The following is a 17,537-nucleotide window of genomic DNA, read 5'->3' as shown; positions in this document are numbered from 1 at the left end:
AAATTCCTCTTTCCCTTGTCTTCTCAACAGCTCATAGAGTTCAACGGCTACTCCTTATTTTAAACTGGGATCTCCACCATGAGAACTCTGTCTCTCTGTGTGTCTGCAGCACTAGAGATTGAACCCTGGGCTTCACGGATGCTAGACAAGCATTCTACCACGGAGCCGCACCCTCAGCCCGTATTTCTAGACTTTTTTATGGGTTCTTTTGAACAAGTCCTTAACAAGACTCCTAAAGCACAAGAAATAAAATCAAGAATCAATAAATGGGATGGAATCAAACTAATAACTCTCATAAAGAAGCCCAGGCCCTCCCTCGGCTTAATCCACAGTCCTTTCTCTTCATCCAGATGGGTGACACTGTGTTTCAGCCCATCTTTTCTGGTGAGTGGCACCTACCCCGATCCTCAGGCAGCCCTACCAATGTCCTGCCAATGTCCTCCCTGGTTCTGATGCAACAGCAAAGCCATGATGACCATCTGGCTGAGGTCTGAGTTTCACAAGTGTCCTCAAATGCACATGTTCAACAATATCTCTAGATAATACATTTCACTCCTGTATTTTTTATTTGAATTAAAAATGGTAATCAAGCCCGACATGGTGGCTCGTGCCTGTCATCCAAGTGGCTTGGTGGGTGGGGGGCTGAGGCAGGAGGATCCTGAGTTCAAAGCCAGCCTCAGCAACGGCGAGGCACTAAGCAACTCAGGGAGACCCTGTCTCTAAATAAAATTTTAACAAAGGGCTGGGGCTGTGGCTCTGTGGTTGAGTGTCCCTGAGTTCAAAGCCTGGTACTAAAAAAAAAAAAAAGTTAATAAAAATGTAAGCGGGTAAAGTACATCACAATTTTAAAATCCAGTATTATTGTATCTTCATTTTCTTTTGTTGAGCAGAAGATCTAAGGAATGGAAATAGCCTTTTCATCCATAGAGGGGCTCAAGGGCTTCTGGGTAATGTCTTCTCCCAATTGGGACCTTTCCTCCAATGACATTCACCAGTGGGAGAGAAAATGTGTGCTGAGGCCAGAATTAATACTACTAATAGCAATTACTTTGGAATAAAGTAGATTCCCCGCAAACTCAAAATTAAAGAAGGCAGACCAAGAAAGTCTGAGGAGCACTGGGAAGAACCACTCTCATTGAGATAAATGCTTTGAGGAGGTCAAAGTTCTCAAGTTTTTATTACTCTTCTGAGAAAACTTGGGAGGGGATAAGATAATATTTACCTTCCTATTCTCAGAACGCCATCAAGTGGGCCAAAGGTCTGGTTCAAGTTCAAACCTACACAAGTTCGCCTCTGTTATCTAAGAGGCCCCGTCTTCTAGCTAAGAGAGAAGGAGCAAGGGTCTCACTGTTCACTGAAAGTTTTCCTGTCTCCTGATAGAAGTGGATCCTTCAACCACGGGACACAGGACAGATGCAAAGTTTATAAGGCACATCTGTTGAAGACAATTGTGTGTGTTCCTTCAGCCTAAAAAAAATGCTCATGAGGCTGGGACAGAGTTCAGCTGGTAGAGTGCTTGCCTCGCATGCACAAGGCCATGGGTTCAATCCCCAGCACCACACACACACACACACACACACACACACAAATACAAAAGAAAGAAATATGCTCATGAGAGGGCAGGGGGTTGGTTCAGCTAAATTATAAATGACATCAACAGCCTCCTGATCATTAGCGCCCATTCAGTAACATCCACTCACCTGTCAGTTTACCAACCACTTCATGGAGTGCGTTCTCTTAGAGAGCTCCAGACCCCCTGCTGCTTAAACTAAATGATGCCCCAGACAAAGTCAAATCCAAACAGGGCACAGACCCTCCTTTTCCCACAATGCAACATTCCTGGAAGGTTTGCTATGACTCAGACTCTACAATAAACACTGTGCACAGGCCTCCTAATTTTCACAACTCTGTGGGGAAGCTGTGGCTATTATCCTTATTTTAAAGACAAGGAAACTGGGGCTGGGGTTGCGGCTCAGTGGCAGAACGCTTGCCTTGCACGTGTGAGGCAAGTGTGAGGGATCGTATCTCATTTAACAATGATGGTTAATTGGCTGGTTGACTGCTAAGAGAGATGATCAGGGTCTCCTTATTGATCTTCCAGATCTCAAGTCAAGGCTCGTGGTGGGATTTCCATGTCTAAGAGTCAGTTTTGGAAGCAGATAGATGCCTGGTTCACCCAGTAACTACTTCAGCAAACCAGGTACCCGAGGGTACGAGCCTGGATTCCTGCTTGTCTCCTCAACCCTCATATTCAACCCATCATTAATCTCATGGACCCCACTAGAAAATACATTTTCAAACCTATTGCTTGGACCGACTATGGTGTCCTTAGATGGACACTGTCAAAGGCAGCTCTGTCTGGCCTTCTCTCCACGTCTTCATGTGTTTTCCCCCAGCACTTAGCACCACCAGTGACTCTCTCGCTTATGTGTCAATCAACCAATGTGTTTACTTTATCTGTCTCTTCCAGTGCCACAATCTAAGTCCCACTAGAAGGACACTCTGGTTCACTTAGGTGTCCTCAGGGTACTAGATGAAGGCCCAGCAGATAATTGGCTCTCAAACTATTTGCTGGATCAATGGAAGAAGAGCTAAATGAGCGAATCAATAACTTCCTCTGGATTTCAATTTCCTCATCTGTAAGATGGGAAGGGCAGTCCTAGCATTGACTTCACAGTGTCCTTTTGAGGATGAAGTTAAGCAATGCAGTGGTTCCTTGGTGTCTGGGGGGACTGGTTTCAGGACGCCCTGTGGATGCCAAATCAGCAGATGCTCAGTTCCTCTATAAAACGATGTAGTGTTTATATGTAACCTAGGCACGCCCTCTTGTTTACTTTAAATCACTCTAGATTACTTATAATGCCTGATGCAACATAAATATTGTTATACTGTATTGTTTAGGGAATAATAATAAGAAAAGAAAATATGTACATGTTCAGGATAGATGTGATTTAATTTATTATTATTATTATTATTATTTTGGTACTTGGGATTGATCCCAGGGGCACTTAATCACTGAGCCATATTCCCAGCCCTTTTTATTTTTTGAGACAGAGTCTTGCTAAGTTGCTTAGAGCCTTGCTAAGTTGTTGAGGCTGGTTTTGAACTTGCCATCCTCCTGTCTTGGCCTCCTGAGTTGCTGGGATTACAGGAGCACACCACCACATCTGACTAAAGTATTTTTGAACTGCAGTTGATGGAATTCATATTTATGGAATTCAGATATATGGAGAGCCAAGAATGCATGAATAAAATAGCAACTGGGAGAATTTACAAAGTGTCTCAGTCAGTCTCGTGTCACTATAACAAAACACCAGACACAAGCTACTTATGAGCTAAAGAGAGGTTTATTTTGGCTCATGGATCTGGAAGATGGGGTGGCCCCATTAGTCTGGGCTTCTAGTGAAAGCAGCAGATCTTAACAGGAGCATGGAGTAGAGCAAATGCTATGTCTTGAGCCAGGAAGGAGATAGAAAGTGAGAGAGTGAGAGGGAGAGCGAGAGAGAGAGAGAGAGAGAGAGAGAGAGAGAGAGAGAGAGAGAAATTGGGTCTTATAATCCCTCTCAAGGGCACCCCTCCAATGACCTTAGAACTTTCCACTGAGTCCCACAAGGTCTACAGTGCCTGTCTTTACTGCCCTCAGGAGACTAAGCCTTTGCATATGGATCTTTGGGGACATTCACTCAAAGCACAATATATCATGCTTGCCTTGTGTCAGGACCTGCTTCAAACCTGATAAAGTATCATTATCCCCATTTTACAAGCGAGGATACCACCAGGTGTGGTGGTGCACACCTACAATCCCAGCAGCTCTGGAGGCTGAGGAAGGAAGATCACAAGTTTGAGGTCAGCCTCAGCAACTTAGCAAGGCCCTAAGCAACTTAGTAAGATCCTGTTTCAAAATAAAATATAAAAAGGACTGGGGATGAGGCTCAGTGGTTAAATGCCCCTGGGTTCAATCCTTGGTACAAACCCCAAAACCAAACAAACAAACAAAAAAAACCAAGCGAGCAAACAGAGGCCAGGGGAGTTGAAATGACTTATACAGAGTCATACAGCTCGTAAGTAGCAGAGCCAAGACTCAGGCCTGGGCAGTCCAGATCAGAGTCCGACCCCATGACCACCACACTCTACTCAAGACTGCACGGGTCTGGCCCCTAGCAAGCGCACCGTGAACGTTGCTTATGGCCACGTTGTTTGTTCACACCTCAAGCCTTGCTCGACAGCTGTGTGTTTTCCAACAAGGTACCACAAACCCCAAGATTGCACTTCTTGTCTCCCTGAAGGTTCTTCCAAGCCTGAGCCCCCTTGTCTAGAGGCAGGGCCACTTACAGCTCCTCTGGGCTGAGAAGCTGGAGCCCAGAGTTTAGCACCATGGACAGCACCCCAACTTCCCTTCCCCGGCTCTTTCCTGCTGATATAGTAAGGGCCCTAAACTCCTTGGACTAAACTGGGCCAACTGCAGACCATCCCGCCCCCCCTTTCTTTAACACCATGAGGATAAGGCCAGGGCAGGACACGTTCCACTGTCCACTCCCCTGTGAGTTAATACCAGCCTTGATTGAGGGCAAGGATGGGAGCTTTCTTCTGTCCGGGTCCCGGCTCCTGACACCATGTGGTGTCCAATGACGTCTCCTACTACAGCGTTGTTATCCCCATTGTACAAACCTATCCCTTTGCCACAAAAATAAAACCAAGTGCAGTGCTCCAGAGACCCTGATGTCCTCTGATATTTGTCAAGAAAAGTACAAATAAAAATGATCCCACGGGCTGGGGCTGCCGCTCAGTGGTAGAGTGCCTGCCTGGCACGTGTGAGGCCCTGGGTCCAATCCTCAGCACCACACAAAAATAAATAAATAGAATAAAGGTACTGTGTCCATCCACAATAAATTTTTAAAAAATGGTCCCATTGGTCCACAGTCACCAAACTCTTGAGCTCCAACACCAAAGCTTGAGAGGAACTTTCCCATGGGACATCAGAAACTGACATCTGCAAATGTACCATTTTAGCTCAACTGTGATATAAAAATATAGTTGACAAAGACCCCTCGCCCCCTCCCCATTGAATTTTCCCTGAATGTGGCTTGGGACACCTATTGGACTTGTCCATTGAGCCCACACTGCGGAACAGCATGAGGTCAGCAGGTGCCCAGGACCCCTGCCACATTGTCTTGGGGGCCAGCAGCTGTTTAGAACACCCTGCAGGGTCCCAGACTCACAGACGGGGGCCTCCTCTCCCAGCCGTCTCCTCACCTGGAAAGAGGATGCGGCTCACCATGCCAGGGAACACCATTATGAACAGGGGAAGCACCTTCAGGTACGCGGCCAGCAGGGACCCTCCTTTGGCATGGGACAGGTTCCTGGCAGCCAGGGTCCGCTGAACAATCACCTGGAAAAGAGGAGGATGGGCAGCAGCTGAGGTGGCTTGCTCGGAGGGCAAACCGGGTGTGCGTTGGTCCTCGGCAGGTGCGGTAGGTCTTGGTTTGCCTTGTGTGAAGAAGTACCTCTTGTCCGCCTCTGGTCTCACTGGGCAAGCTGACTCCTCTGCCCTCTCGCTCTCCTTCCATCTAGAGGCGCCAGGTCTGGTTTACTGTATGAACTCTGGAGATGGACACAGCCTGGGTTCTAATCCTGCCACCCCACTTCCTGGCTGCGTGACCCCGAGCAGACAAATTTATCTGTCTTTGCCTCAGTTTTCTCACCTATAAATTGGGGATAATACCAGGGCAGTTTTGACAAGTGAATGAAGCAAAAGGGTTTAGCATACTTAAGATGGTGTCCAGCGCATAGTAACTGCCCCATAAAAATCAGTGGCTGTTATCCACCTCTAGTCTCTCAGATATGTGAATTTCTAGAAATGTCCTTTTAAGGGACTTAAAAACAGCCTACTACAGGGACACAGCCACATCAATGTTTATAGCAGCACAATTCATAATAGCTAAACTGTGGAGCCAACCTAGATGCCCTTCAGTGGATGAATGGATAAAAAAAATGTGGCATACATACACAATGGAATTTTACTCAGCAATAAAAGAGAATAAAATCATGGCATTTTCAGGTAAATGGATGGAGTTAGAAAAGATAATGCTAAGTGAAGTTAGCCAATCCCCAAAAAGCAAAGCTGAATGTTTTCTCTGATATAAGGGACTCATAGTGGGGTAGAGAGGGGGAGCATGGGAGGATTAGATGAACTATAGATAGGGCAGAAGGGTGGGAGGGGAAGGGAGGGGACAGGGGGTTAGCAAGGATGGTGGACTATGATGGACATCATTATCCAAAGTACATGTAGGAAGACACGAATTGGGTGTCAACATACTTTATATACAGAGATATGAAAAATTATGGTATATATGTACAATAAGAATTTTAATGCAAAAAAACAAGTACATGTATAAAGACATGAATTGGCATGAACATACTTTATACAAAGATATGAAAAATTGTGCTCTATACGTGCAATAAGAATTGTGATACATTCCACTGTCGTGTATTTAAAAAAATAAAATCAATTAAAAAAAGAGAGAGAGAGAAAAGAAATGTCCTTTTAAGTTTAAACTACTATTTTTTCCTATGGATAACCAGAATCCTCACTAAATCAGCAAAGAATCCTTAATGGAAGAGCATCCAGAAGTAGAATTTGCCTTAAACCTCACATCACACCCCTAATAATTTTTCAGTACGTTTGGATGAATACCCAGGTGCGGGATTATTGCTTCCTTAAGGTGCCAAAGAGTCAGACAGGAAAGAGTTTCCCACTGGAGATCTGACATTATCACTGAAAAGAATTCAGGCCTCTCTTCCCATGAAGCGGTGTTTCCAAATATGAATTGAGGAAGTAGCTGGATCATTTTAAGAGTGAGCCACATTGGGCTGGGGGTATAGCTCAGTTGGCAGAGTGCTTGCCTCGTGTGCACTAAGTCCCTGGGTTCGATCCCCACCCAGAGGGTGTGGCCCTCCACAGGAGCCCCCAGCCCAAGTATTGGCCCCCATCTCTCTGAGAATGAGCTGAATACATAGGAGATGCTCAGCCAGTGACTGGCGTGTTGCTGGGGCATCCATAACATGTTCAAATGTCATTAACTCTCACCAGCTATGACTTTCCTTCTCCATCTCTGCCCAGGACAATCTGGAATATGCTCTCAGTGAATGCTGGGTGCTGAGCTGCCTTGCTCTCCCCTTCTAAAGGGGGCCTAGATGAAGGGTTGGGAGTGATGTGCATTTCCCACCCCCCACCCCAGCACACTGAGCCAGCACATCCTTTAGACTCTGTGGAATCTGGCTCAGCAGAAACCCCTCGTGGTCAACCAGAGTCAAAGGGCAGAGGGGAGCTTGGACTTCTGATGAGCGTTTTGAAAGATCAGATCCTCTTGCGCTAAGTCCTAAGGTTCTTGCATTATGTGGGATGGAGGGGCCTTCAAGGGCTACGCGTTGGAATAAGAGTTTGCAAACTAAAGTAATGATTTGTACAAATTAATAAATACAAGTTGGTGAGCTGTGCCCAAAACAGTAACATAAGCCAGAGGACGAATGTCAATGTTGCCAATGGTGCATTTACCATCCCTGTAACGAGACTGAAAAATTTTTTTTCATGCATCTCTATTTTGTAACGATTAGGAGCTCCATTTGACATGTGAGAAAATAAGGCTCAGAGATGTGAAATGGCATCTCCTGAACCTGACCATGGACTTCACCTGGATCCATACCTTGTCTCAGGAACTCTCCTACCCGAGACTGGCTAAGGTGGAGAAGGAGGCTTTCTTAAAGGGGCAGCATATGTACGTGGCACACATGATGGCCTCGAGCTCAGCTCCTCATGCACAGAAGCCCAGGGGTGGGACCTGGGCTTCATTCTCTGGAATGTCACCTGCCTCGGTTCAATTGTCCAACCCAAGACCATCGCTTTAATTAAATTCTCATCAGGCTGGGCACAGTGGTGCACACCTGTCATCCCAGCAGCTCGGGAGGCTGAGGCAGGAGGATTGCCAGTTCAAAGCCAGCCTCAGCAAAAGCGAGGCTCTCAGCAACTCAGTGAGACCCTGTCTCTAAATAAAATACAAAAAAAGGGCTGGGGATGTGGCTCAGTGGTCGGGTGCCCTGAGTTCAATCCCTGGTACCTGCCCCCCCCCAAATTTTCTCATCAGCCCTGACTATGCAAAAGAGCTTCCAAAATGGTACACAGATCTGTGATCTTTAGTGTAACAGGAAAGCACCCTATTTGAACGGGTGATAATTCGCTGATTTAAATCAGAGCAGGGAAAGGGTCCCATCCACCCCTGCTGGTCTCCTTCATCTCCCCGCCCTTGGGTTTCAGGTCCACCCAGAGTTTCTCTGCGTACCCACAAGCAAATGCAAACTGACTCTCTTCTGCCCGCTTATCATCCTGTAATGTCTTCTAATTTTCTTGTTTATTTTTTCTCACCAGTTACATGTTGGCCTTAAGACCTTTGCTCTGGCGGTACCGCCTGCTGCAAATGCTTTCTCCAAAGTTATGGAACACTTGCTCTCCTCCTTCAAAGGAGCGCAGAGCAAAGACTCCTCAAAAATTAAAAATAGAACCGCCACCTGATCCAGCAATGTCACCCCGGGGGTATACATGCAAAGGGCATGAAATCAGCATAATAAAAGGACATCTGCACTCCCCTGTTTAATGCAGCACAATTCACAATAGCCATGGTATGGAGCCAACCTACGTGGAGATGAAGGGGCAAAGAAAAAATACTATGTATCGATAAAAAAGAATGCTTTCATTTATGGCAACAGGGATGGGTTTAAAGATTATGTTTAGTAGACAAGCCAGGCACAGAAAGACAAATACCATGTGATTTCATTCATATGTGGAATCTGGCAAAACTGAGCTCATAAAGAATAGAAGAGTGGTTACCAGAGGTTGGGGAGGGCCAGGGGGAGAGATGGGAGGGGATGGGTTAATGGTACAAAACTACAGCTGGAGGGCATGGTGGTGCATGCCTGTAATCCCAGTGACTTGGGAGGCTGAGGCTGGAGGATCACAAGATTGAGGCTAACCTCAACAACTTAGTGAGGCCCTAAGTGATTTAGAGAGACCCTAATAATTGAAAAATGGAAAAAAAAAGAGGGCTGGGGATGTGGCTCAGTGGTTAAGAGTTGATCATCACACAAAGTATAAACGTACCAAAATATCACATTGTATCCTCCAAAGACATGTAAGTATCTAACAACTAAAAATAAATAAATCTAAATTTAAAAATAGAGTAAAATTCCCTCAAAAGTCTTGCTCAGGGTCACTCCCCCTCACTGTATTCTTGATTTTTCTTCTTCTTCTTCTTTTGGTAGTAGGGATTGAACCCAAGGGCACTTCACCCGGAGCCACATCCTCAGCCCCTTTTATTTTTTTTATTTTGAGACAGGGTCTCATTAGGTTGCTTATAGCCTCGCTAAGTTGCTGAGGCTAGCTTTGAACCTGCGATCCTCCTGCCTCAGCCTCCTGAGCAGTCTCCTGAGCAGCTGGGATTACAGGCACACACCGCCCTGCTCTTCCCAGGCACTTGAACAGGATCGATTGGTAAAGATCAGCAGCTCTGGATCTGCCATTAGCACCAGGAAGAGCAAAAAGCAAAACAACACGGAGATTTGTTTAATTTAACACGCAGAAAGGAAGGAAGGAAGTCGTCAAGGAGCTGGGGAAACAGATGAGTGAACAGAGAGTGGGAGAGGAGAAGGCCAATGTCAGCCACCCCGTCACCACCCCGGGGGAAGAGGAGTCCGGGGGGAGCTCACCTGATCCGTGCACCAGTACCAGAGGGATGGGATGGACATTCCAAACAGGATCCCCGGCCACGGGAGATCAGACGTCACTGGATCTCTGAAGATATGGAAGGCGTCTTCCCGGGGCAGCCCGCAGCTGCTGTTCTCGCTCCGGTTGCTAGCCAGGGCCAAGAAGTACTTCTCCTTCAGCCCGTCCATCCCGCCAACCGCAGCAAAACCTACAGTAGAGAGGAAACCTCAGTTACCCAGGAAACCAGACAGGTCCGCATCCACTGGTAAGGGGACCGATGGGGCTGGATGACGTCCTCGTGGGAGCAGAGCTACCAAAAAATGTCACCCCTTAAGGTCTCTGAACCTCTTTTCTTTTTTTATGCCTTTGTTAATGACTGTGCATCGCTTCTCAGAATAATATATCTAAATGCACAATACAAAGCAGACATTGAAAAGAAAACAGAGGGCAATCTTTAAAATATAGAAATGATTCAGGGCATATCCCCCAATAGGAAGTAAGAGGTAGCAGTGTGTCTAGTAATGACTTAGTTCAGGAGGATGAGCAGTCAAACACTATTTGAAGATATCAGCAGTGGCTGTCATGTCACAAAAGCATCAGGGATATCGGTTGGTATCAGAGTCAAAGATGTTGCTAAGACAACTGTGGTCTGTGTCCTACCCTTATAATTGGAAATGGCAAATTGCAATGATAGATTTAGGAAAATCAAGATTTTTTTCCCCCCTCAGGATCACAGGTACCCTCAATTTGGTCCATGGGTCCCAGGTTAAGAAACCCAGCCCTCAGAAAATGTTCTTTTGACTTTGAATCTTCTCGGCTGTTCTCGATTCACGGATTCAAGGAGTGGGCCAAGAAAATGGAGAATCTTGAGCAAGTCACATCCTGTCTCTGAGGTTCAGTCTCCTTTTCTGCTTGTGGGCACGGTGAAGCCACAATCTCTATCGTGGGGCAAGGACGCGTGTGATAATGCACATAAAATACTTGGCACAGAAAACTGAGCTATTCCTGAAAACAGACTATGGTCTTCTGCAGCTGATTTTATTTATTGAAAGAATTCAAGATTGCTCTCTCTGGATCACATTCTGCTTTCTGAAAGGTCTTTTTCCTACTGCTGGGGACTGAATGCATGGGTAGTCTATCTGTGAACTGTATCCCCAGTCCTTTTTACTTTTTTATTTTGAGACACAGTCTAAGTTGCCAAGGCTGGCCACAAAGTTGCAATCCTCCTGCCTCAGCCTCTCCGGTCACTGGGATTAGTGTGCACCATCACACCTAGCTATTTTGTTTTTTAACATGGAGGAGAGCAGATTGGTGTAACCACTTGGGTCAGAATGACATGTAACCAGCATTCTGTCCCATCTTTACTGAGGATTGTGGTGAACAGTGGATACTGAGATAAAAAAACAAACCGTTATCTTTTTGGAGACAGGGGATTAAACCCAGGGGTGTTTAACCACTGAGCCACATCCCAAGCCCTTTCTATTTTTTGAGACAGGTTCTCACTAAGTTGTTCAGGGCCTTGCTAAGTTGCTGAGGCTGGCTTTGAACATGTGATCCTCCTGCCTCAGCCTCCCGAGTTGCTGGGATTATAGGGGTGCACCACCAATGCCCGGCAAAACTGTTATCTTGATGGTCAATTGACCCACTTTATTTCCCCGAGAAATCATCCTTTTTATTATTTTTGACACATAATAATTATACCTATTTATGGGGCACAGTATGCTATTTCTTTTTTTTTTTGTGTGGGGGGGAGCTGTGGTATTGGCAATTGAACTCAGGGGCACTGGACCACTGAGCCACATCCCCAGCCCATTTTTGCATTTTATTTAGAGACAGAGTTTCACGGAGTTGCTTAGTGCCTCACTTTTGCTGAGGCTGGCTTTGAACTCACGATCCTCCTGCCTCAGCCACCTGAGCCCCTGGGATTACAGGCGTGTGCCACCATGCCCAGCTCAGTGTAATATTTCTGAATACACTTACGTAAATATATAATGTGTAATGATCAAATTAGGGTAATCTGTATATCCATCAAGTCAAACATTTACTATTTCTTTGTATCAGGAGCTTGGATGGGGAAAAATATATATTTTCATAAATCTATACGTCATCCCAGTAGGATCAGAAAAAGGAACTTCCAAAATCCTTTCTTCCAGCTATTTTGAAATATACAATAAATTATTACAAACTATAATCACATTGAAAAATTACTTTGTTGGGGGCTGGGGTTGTGGCTCAGGGGTAGAGTGCTTGCCTCACACGTGTGAGGCTTTAGGTACGATCTTCAGCTCCACATAAAATGAATACACAAAATAAAGGTATTTATCCATCTACAACTAAAAAAAAAATTTTTTTTAAATGACTTTGTGGTATTGATGAGTTTGATTTTGGTCCATATCTGGGCCCACCCATATGGGTGAACTTCATCTATCTTATGGATAGTTGAGTAAAGAATTATCTGAGAAGAGGTGAAACTGGAGTAGGCTGGTACTTCATGAGCTTTAATGTGCATATGAATCACCTGGAAATTATTAGATTCTGATTCAGCAGGTCTGGGGCAGGGGCGGTGCCCAGGATTCTGGCTTGCTCGTGAGTTCCCCGGTGATGCTAAGGTTGCTAAGCAACCGTCCATGGATCCCATACACTGAACAGCCCCGATATAGGAGTTAGCCAGGTACCAAATAAAATCCAGAGTCTTCTTAGAATGAATGAAAGTGAATGATTTTGAACTTAGTCTTGATTTACTACACAATTTCTTAAGTTAGGTTTTCAGTTTTTCTTATTTTTTTCCCCCTAGGTAACCCGTAATGTTATCATTAGCAGATAATAATTTTATTTCTTTCTTTTTAACAAGTATATCTTATATGTTTCATTTTGTGGAGTTTATGAGGTAGCATCCTTTTTATCTGATTTTACTGAGGTAACTTCTAGTGTTAAGCAAAGGTTTGAATTTCTTCTTTAGATATTGAACTATTAAGTCTCCTAGTTTCTCTTGAGTCAAATTTAGTAATTCATACTTTCCTGGAAAAGCATGAATTTAAACTGATTTTTTATGTTTATTGTCATAAAGCTGTGAGTAGTGTAGCCTGATAATTTAATGTACTTCCTTTGGGTATTTAGTTCTTTTCCTCATTCCTAATATATTGCATTTATTTTTTCTTCTTTTTCATTGATTTGATTTGCCCCCGTAGTTCATTGTTCTTTTCAATGAAATCAGATGCTGGAGTAACACATTTTGTAGTTTTCTCAAGTCTAATTCATTCAATTGGGCTTTCATATTGATGGATACAAATGTTTTTACAGCTGAGAGCCATGGTGCACACCTGTAATCCCAGTGGCTCTGGAGGCTGAGGCAGAAGGATCGCAAGTTCAAGGCCAACCTCAGCAACTTAGGCCCCAAGCAACTTAGCAAGACCCTGTATTTCAGTCAGCTCTTTTGTGGCTGTGACTAAAGGACCTGATCAGAACAATTGTAGAGGGGGAAAGGTTTATTTGAGGGCTCCTGGTTTCAGAGGTCTTAGTCCACAGAAGGCTGGCTGCATTCCTCAGGGCGTGAGGTGACACTGAATGTCACGGCAGAGTGTGTGACAGAGGGAAGCAGCTCACAGGACCAGCAGGAAGCGGAGAGAGACTCCACTCTCCAGATAAAATATGTACACCAAAGCCGCGCCCCAATTCCCACACCTCACCTCTTCATTACCCTCAGTTAATCCCTATCAGGGGACTCCTCTGAACCTTCTCGCATTGTCTCACACATGAGCTTTTGGGGACACCTCACCTCCAAACCATAACACTGTTTCTAAATAAAAAATAAAAAGAGATGGAGATGTGGCTCAGTGGTTAAGCACCCGGATTTAACTCCTGGTACAAAAAAAAAAAAAGTTTTTACCGTATAGTGTTTAACTTCCTCTATTAAGTATGAAATGAAATGTTCTTATCATTTTTTCTGAATAATTCATAATTGTATATTTTTTTATTTTTGAATCTGGGAGTCTCACATTTGTGAAATCCTCTTCCTCAGTCCCCCAAGTTTTGGGGACCACAGATGCATACCAAGCATTATTTGGGAGATGGCTTTAAAATTCTAAGTAATTAGACTGAAAATCAATTTAAACTCATAGTTATGAGTTGTTTTTTTTTATATTTATTTATTTATTTTTAGTTTTCGGCAGACACAACATCTTTGTTTGTATGTGGTGCTGAGGATCAAACCCGGGCCACACGCATGCCAGGCAAGCGCGCTACCGCTTGAGCCACATCCCCAGCCCCATAGTTATGAGTTTAATCGGTTTTGGTTTGTTTTACCTGGGTAAGGTAATAGAATAATGTTAGCATGAGTATTTTTGCAAAATTTTAATATTTTTTTCCATGATTGAATTTTCTAGATGTTTCTGAGGATGCTGGGGAAAAAGGAACATTCACTATTTTGCTAATGTTTATTTGTTTATGTAAAATTTTTTACTTCTAAATATTTTTGTTTGGGCTTCTTGTTGTGTCATGTGTTAAAGTATTTCCATACTACTTAGTTTTCTGTCAGCTTCATTCTGACGAGTTTTGCTTTTGTGTATCTTGCTGCAATGTTATTTACACACACAGATTATATCTTCGCTGTCAATTTTCTATTTTGAATCTAAAAGATATTTCCCTCTGTGGAATCCTCTTTGCCTTATGTTATGCTTATTTTTACACATGCCACTTGCAAATTATAGCAATGGAGTTTTTTTTTCCACCCATACTAGAAATATTGAGTTTTGTGGAGGAAATAAACAATTCGTAGCTGAGTAAAAGAATAATAACAGCACAACACCGTAAACCCTCCACAGAGTTGATCATTGCAGTCAGTAGAGACTTTTATCTGATTTTCTTGGATTGAAACAGGTAATGCTTTGCATCCTATTTAATTTTTTTACTTTTGGTTGTGATTCTTTGTTATTTACCTTTTAAGGAAAAAAAACTTTAAGCATATATTCTATATATAAAGGATAAGGGTATTATTAGCTTTTTGTCACTGAGACACAATGTCTGAGAAAAACAACTTTAAGAAGGAAAACTTTATTCTGGCTCATGGTGCCGGATGGTTGGCCCAGATCTACTGGCCTGAGGTGGGGCAGAGCATCATGGCAGCAGCGGGTGGTGGAGGAAAGCCGCTCAGCTCACAGCAGCTGGGGAGCAGAGAGAAGCTCTCTTTATAGTCTCCAAGAGCACACGTGTGCCCAAGGACTGGTCCCTTCACCTAGGTCCCACTGTGATTCCCACAGCCTCCCAATAGTCCCTGCAGGTAAGAAGTCATTAGTGGATTAGCCCATTGATAAGATCAGTGCCTCATGATCCAGTCACTTTCCAAAAGCCCCACAGCTGATCACCCCTGAACTGGGGACCAGGTAGGACAGACAGCCAGGGCTATTGTCTTACCTAACCACAGTACAGCTACCGAAAGGAAGAAGAAATCAGCATTTGCTATTGTCAATGTTAGAGTCCTCCCCTAAACCCACATGTTGGAATCCTCATCCCCGGGGTAATGCGGACTTTGGGATGTGATTAGGCTGTGAGGGCAGATTCCTCATGAATGGGACCAGGGCCTTATAAAAGGGACCTCAGACAACTAGCTGCCCCACCCACGTGGGAGGACACAGCGGAAGGTATGCGCTCATCAAACAGAATCTGCTGGCAGCTGGACTTTGGACTTCCCGGCCTCCAGCACTATGGGCAGTGTCTTGTCATATATGACGGCATATTTTGTTTATGTTTATTTGTTTGTATTTATTTGTTTATATCTAATTTGTTATATATGATGGTAGAGTGCATCATAATTCACCTTACACCTACAGAGCACACTTTTCCAGCTAAGATGCATGTATTTTTTGGCAAGAATGGCACGGAGTTAGTCAGGTGCAGTGGCACATGCTTATAATCGCAGCTACTTGGGAGGCTGAGGCAGAAGAATCACAAGTTTGAGGCCAGCCTCTACAATTTAGTGACACGCTGTCTCAAAATTAAAAAAAAAAATTAAAAAATGAAAAGGGCTGGGGATGTGGCTCAATTGTAGAGTGCTCCTAGATTCAATCCCCAGGAACAATACCACCAACAAAAGAATGGCACAGAGTTGATGTGCTGTGCTCAGGATCAGGAGGTACGTAGTACCAATATGTCTTATCCCTGCGGGTCTTAACCTCGATCACTTAGTTACGCTGGTGTGCGCCAGTTTCCTTCACTGTATACTATTTTTCCTTTTGTAACTAATAACTATGCCAGGTGCAATATTTTTCTTTCTTTCTTTTTCCTTCTTTCTCACCAAGTTGCTGAGGCTGGCTTTGAACTTGTGATCCTCCTGCCTCAGCCTCCCGAGTCACTGGGATCACAGGCGTGTGCCGCTGTGCCCAGCTCCGGTGCTGTACTTTAATATTCTGTGAATATCTATGTCTTCATGGGCTTTCACCTGCTAACTGGACCACGGAGCCTGGATAATACCAGCAACAGTGATTACTCTGGTGAGCCAAGGGTGATTTTCTATTTCCTCCATCTCATCTATGTTGATCTATCAGAATTCCTCTGTAAGAAAGAGTTACCCTTTCATAGTTTTATCCATATCCACATAGGAAGGGATATTAATTTTTACTTAAAAAACAAAACTAAACAGAAAAGGGCTGAGGTTGTGGCTCAGAGGTGGAGCGTTTGCCTGGCACATGTGAGACCCTAGCTTCGATCCTCAGCATCACATAAAAATAAATAAAATAAAGGTCTTGTGTCCATCTACAACTAAGAATATTTTTTTTTAAATCCAGAAATTTCCATGATAACACAATCCTCTTTTATCCAAAATAACCCTGTCTCAGGCAAAGCCCCCATGACATCATAGTGTGCTGTCGTTTCCCCCCCCCCCCCCCCCGAGTGACAGCAGGACCCACTTACTGTAGCCCATCAGGATGAGTGCGCCCAGGAGCATGATCACAGTCTGCAGAGCGTCCGTGTAGATCACCGCCGCCAGGCCACCTGGGGGGACGATCACTAGGTGAGGACCAGGTCCCCTGATGGGGAGGAGTTCCCCCAGGTCACTGAGGGAACCCGGAAGGTCAAGAACTGACCGGAGACTTCCCAAGTCTGGCTGATTGCAAAGACGGTACCCTAACTCTTCCCGGTGTGCGTGCACATTCTGCAGTGGGAAGTTGCTGCTCCTTTTATGCGGAGGAGAAGATGGCCCTGTGACTTGCTCTGATCTTGGTAGAAGTGACACTGTGCGGCTCCAAGCCTGGCCCTACAGGAGCCCTGTGGCTTTGGTTCTTACTCTGCCCTGAGAGCAGCGGCTTTAAGCAGCCCAGTCTCACCTAGTGGAGGGTGGTGGCCATCTGGAGGGGCCGCCCAGCCTGCTGCCCCTGCTGCCCACCCCCCATGTGAGGGCCATCTTGGTCCCACCAGCCTTCAGGGTGCCGTCTAACTCCCCATCAGTGAAGGCAAGGCCAGCAGAGCGACCACCCAGGTGAGCCATGAAGGTGCAGGAAATGATAAGCCAGTTTGGGGAAGTCCCTGCAGGGTGGGTGTGTGTTGGCACAGCAGGAAGTGACCTCACACCACCCAGGAACTGATGCCTGCACCGCGGTCCCCAAGCTCTGAACAGCTTTATTTCTAACGTCGGGAAAGGGAGGTGAGGACCAGGCATTCAGAGACCCCTAGGCTTTCTGAACAGGGTCAAGGTGGTCTGCCTGAGAGGATTCCACTGCGCACTGCAAAGGCTAATCTGTGCAATGACGTCACGATGGCAAGCCATCAGCACCTGTTCCTCACTCTGTCC

At 45.0% G+C, this 17,537-nt stretch overlaps 1 protein-coding gene across 1 annotated transcript in view; it reads right to left on the bottom strand.

The window, feature by feature from the left end:
* Positions 1-17,537, bottom strand: part of Slc5a11 (solute carrier family 5 member 11) — a 45,863-nt gene that overhangs the window by 7,190 nt on the left and 21,136 nt on the right. The window contains exons 8-10 of the mRNA XM_046454635.2: positions 16,661-16,741; positions 9,757-9,962; positions 5,254-5,389 (exon numbers count right to left, since the gene is read on the bottom strand). Of these exons, the coding sequence (XP_046310591.1) occupies positions 5,254-5,389; positions 9,757-9,962; positions 16,661-16,741 (423 nt within the window). The remainder of the gene's footprint in view (positions 1-5,253; positions 5,390-9,756; positions 9,963-16,660; positions 16,742-17,537) is intronic.

Source organism: Marmota monax, unplaced genomic scaffold, assembly GCF_021218885.2.
Source record: "Marmota monax isolate L192 unplaced genomic scaffold, Marmota_monax_Labrador192_F-V1.1 WCK01_AAM20220418_F8-fsc00086, whole genome shotgun sequence".
Lineage (NCBI taxonomy): Eukaryota > Metazoa > Chordata > Mammalia > Rodentia > Sciuridae > Marmota > Marmota monax.
The sequence above is the reverse complement of the archived record's forward strand: the minus strand, read 5'-3'. Positions and strand labels throughout refer to the sequence as shown.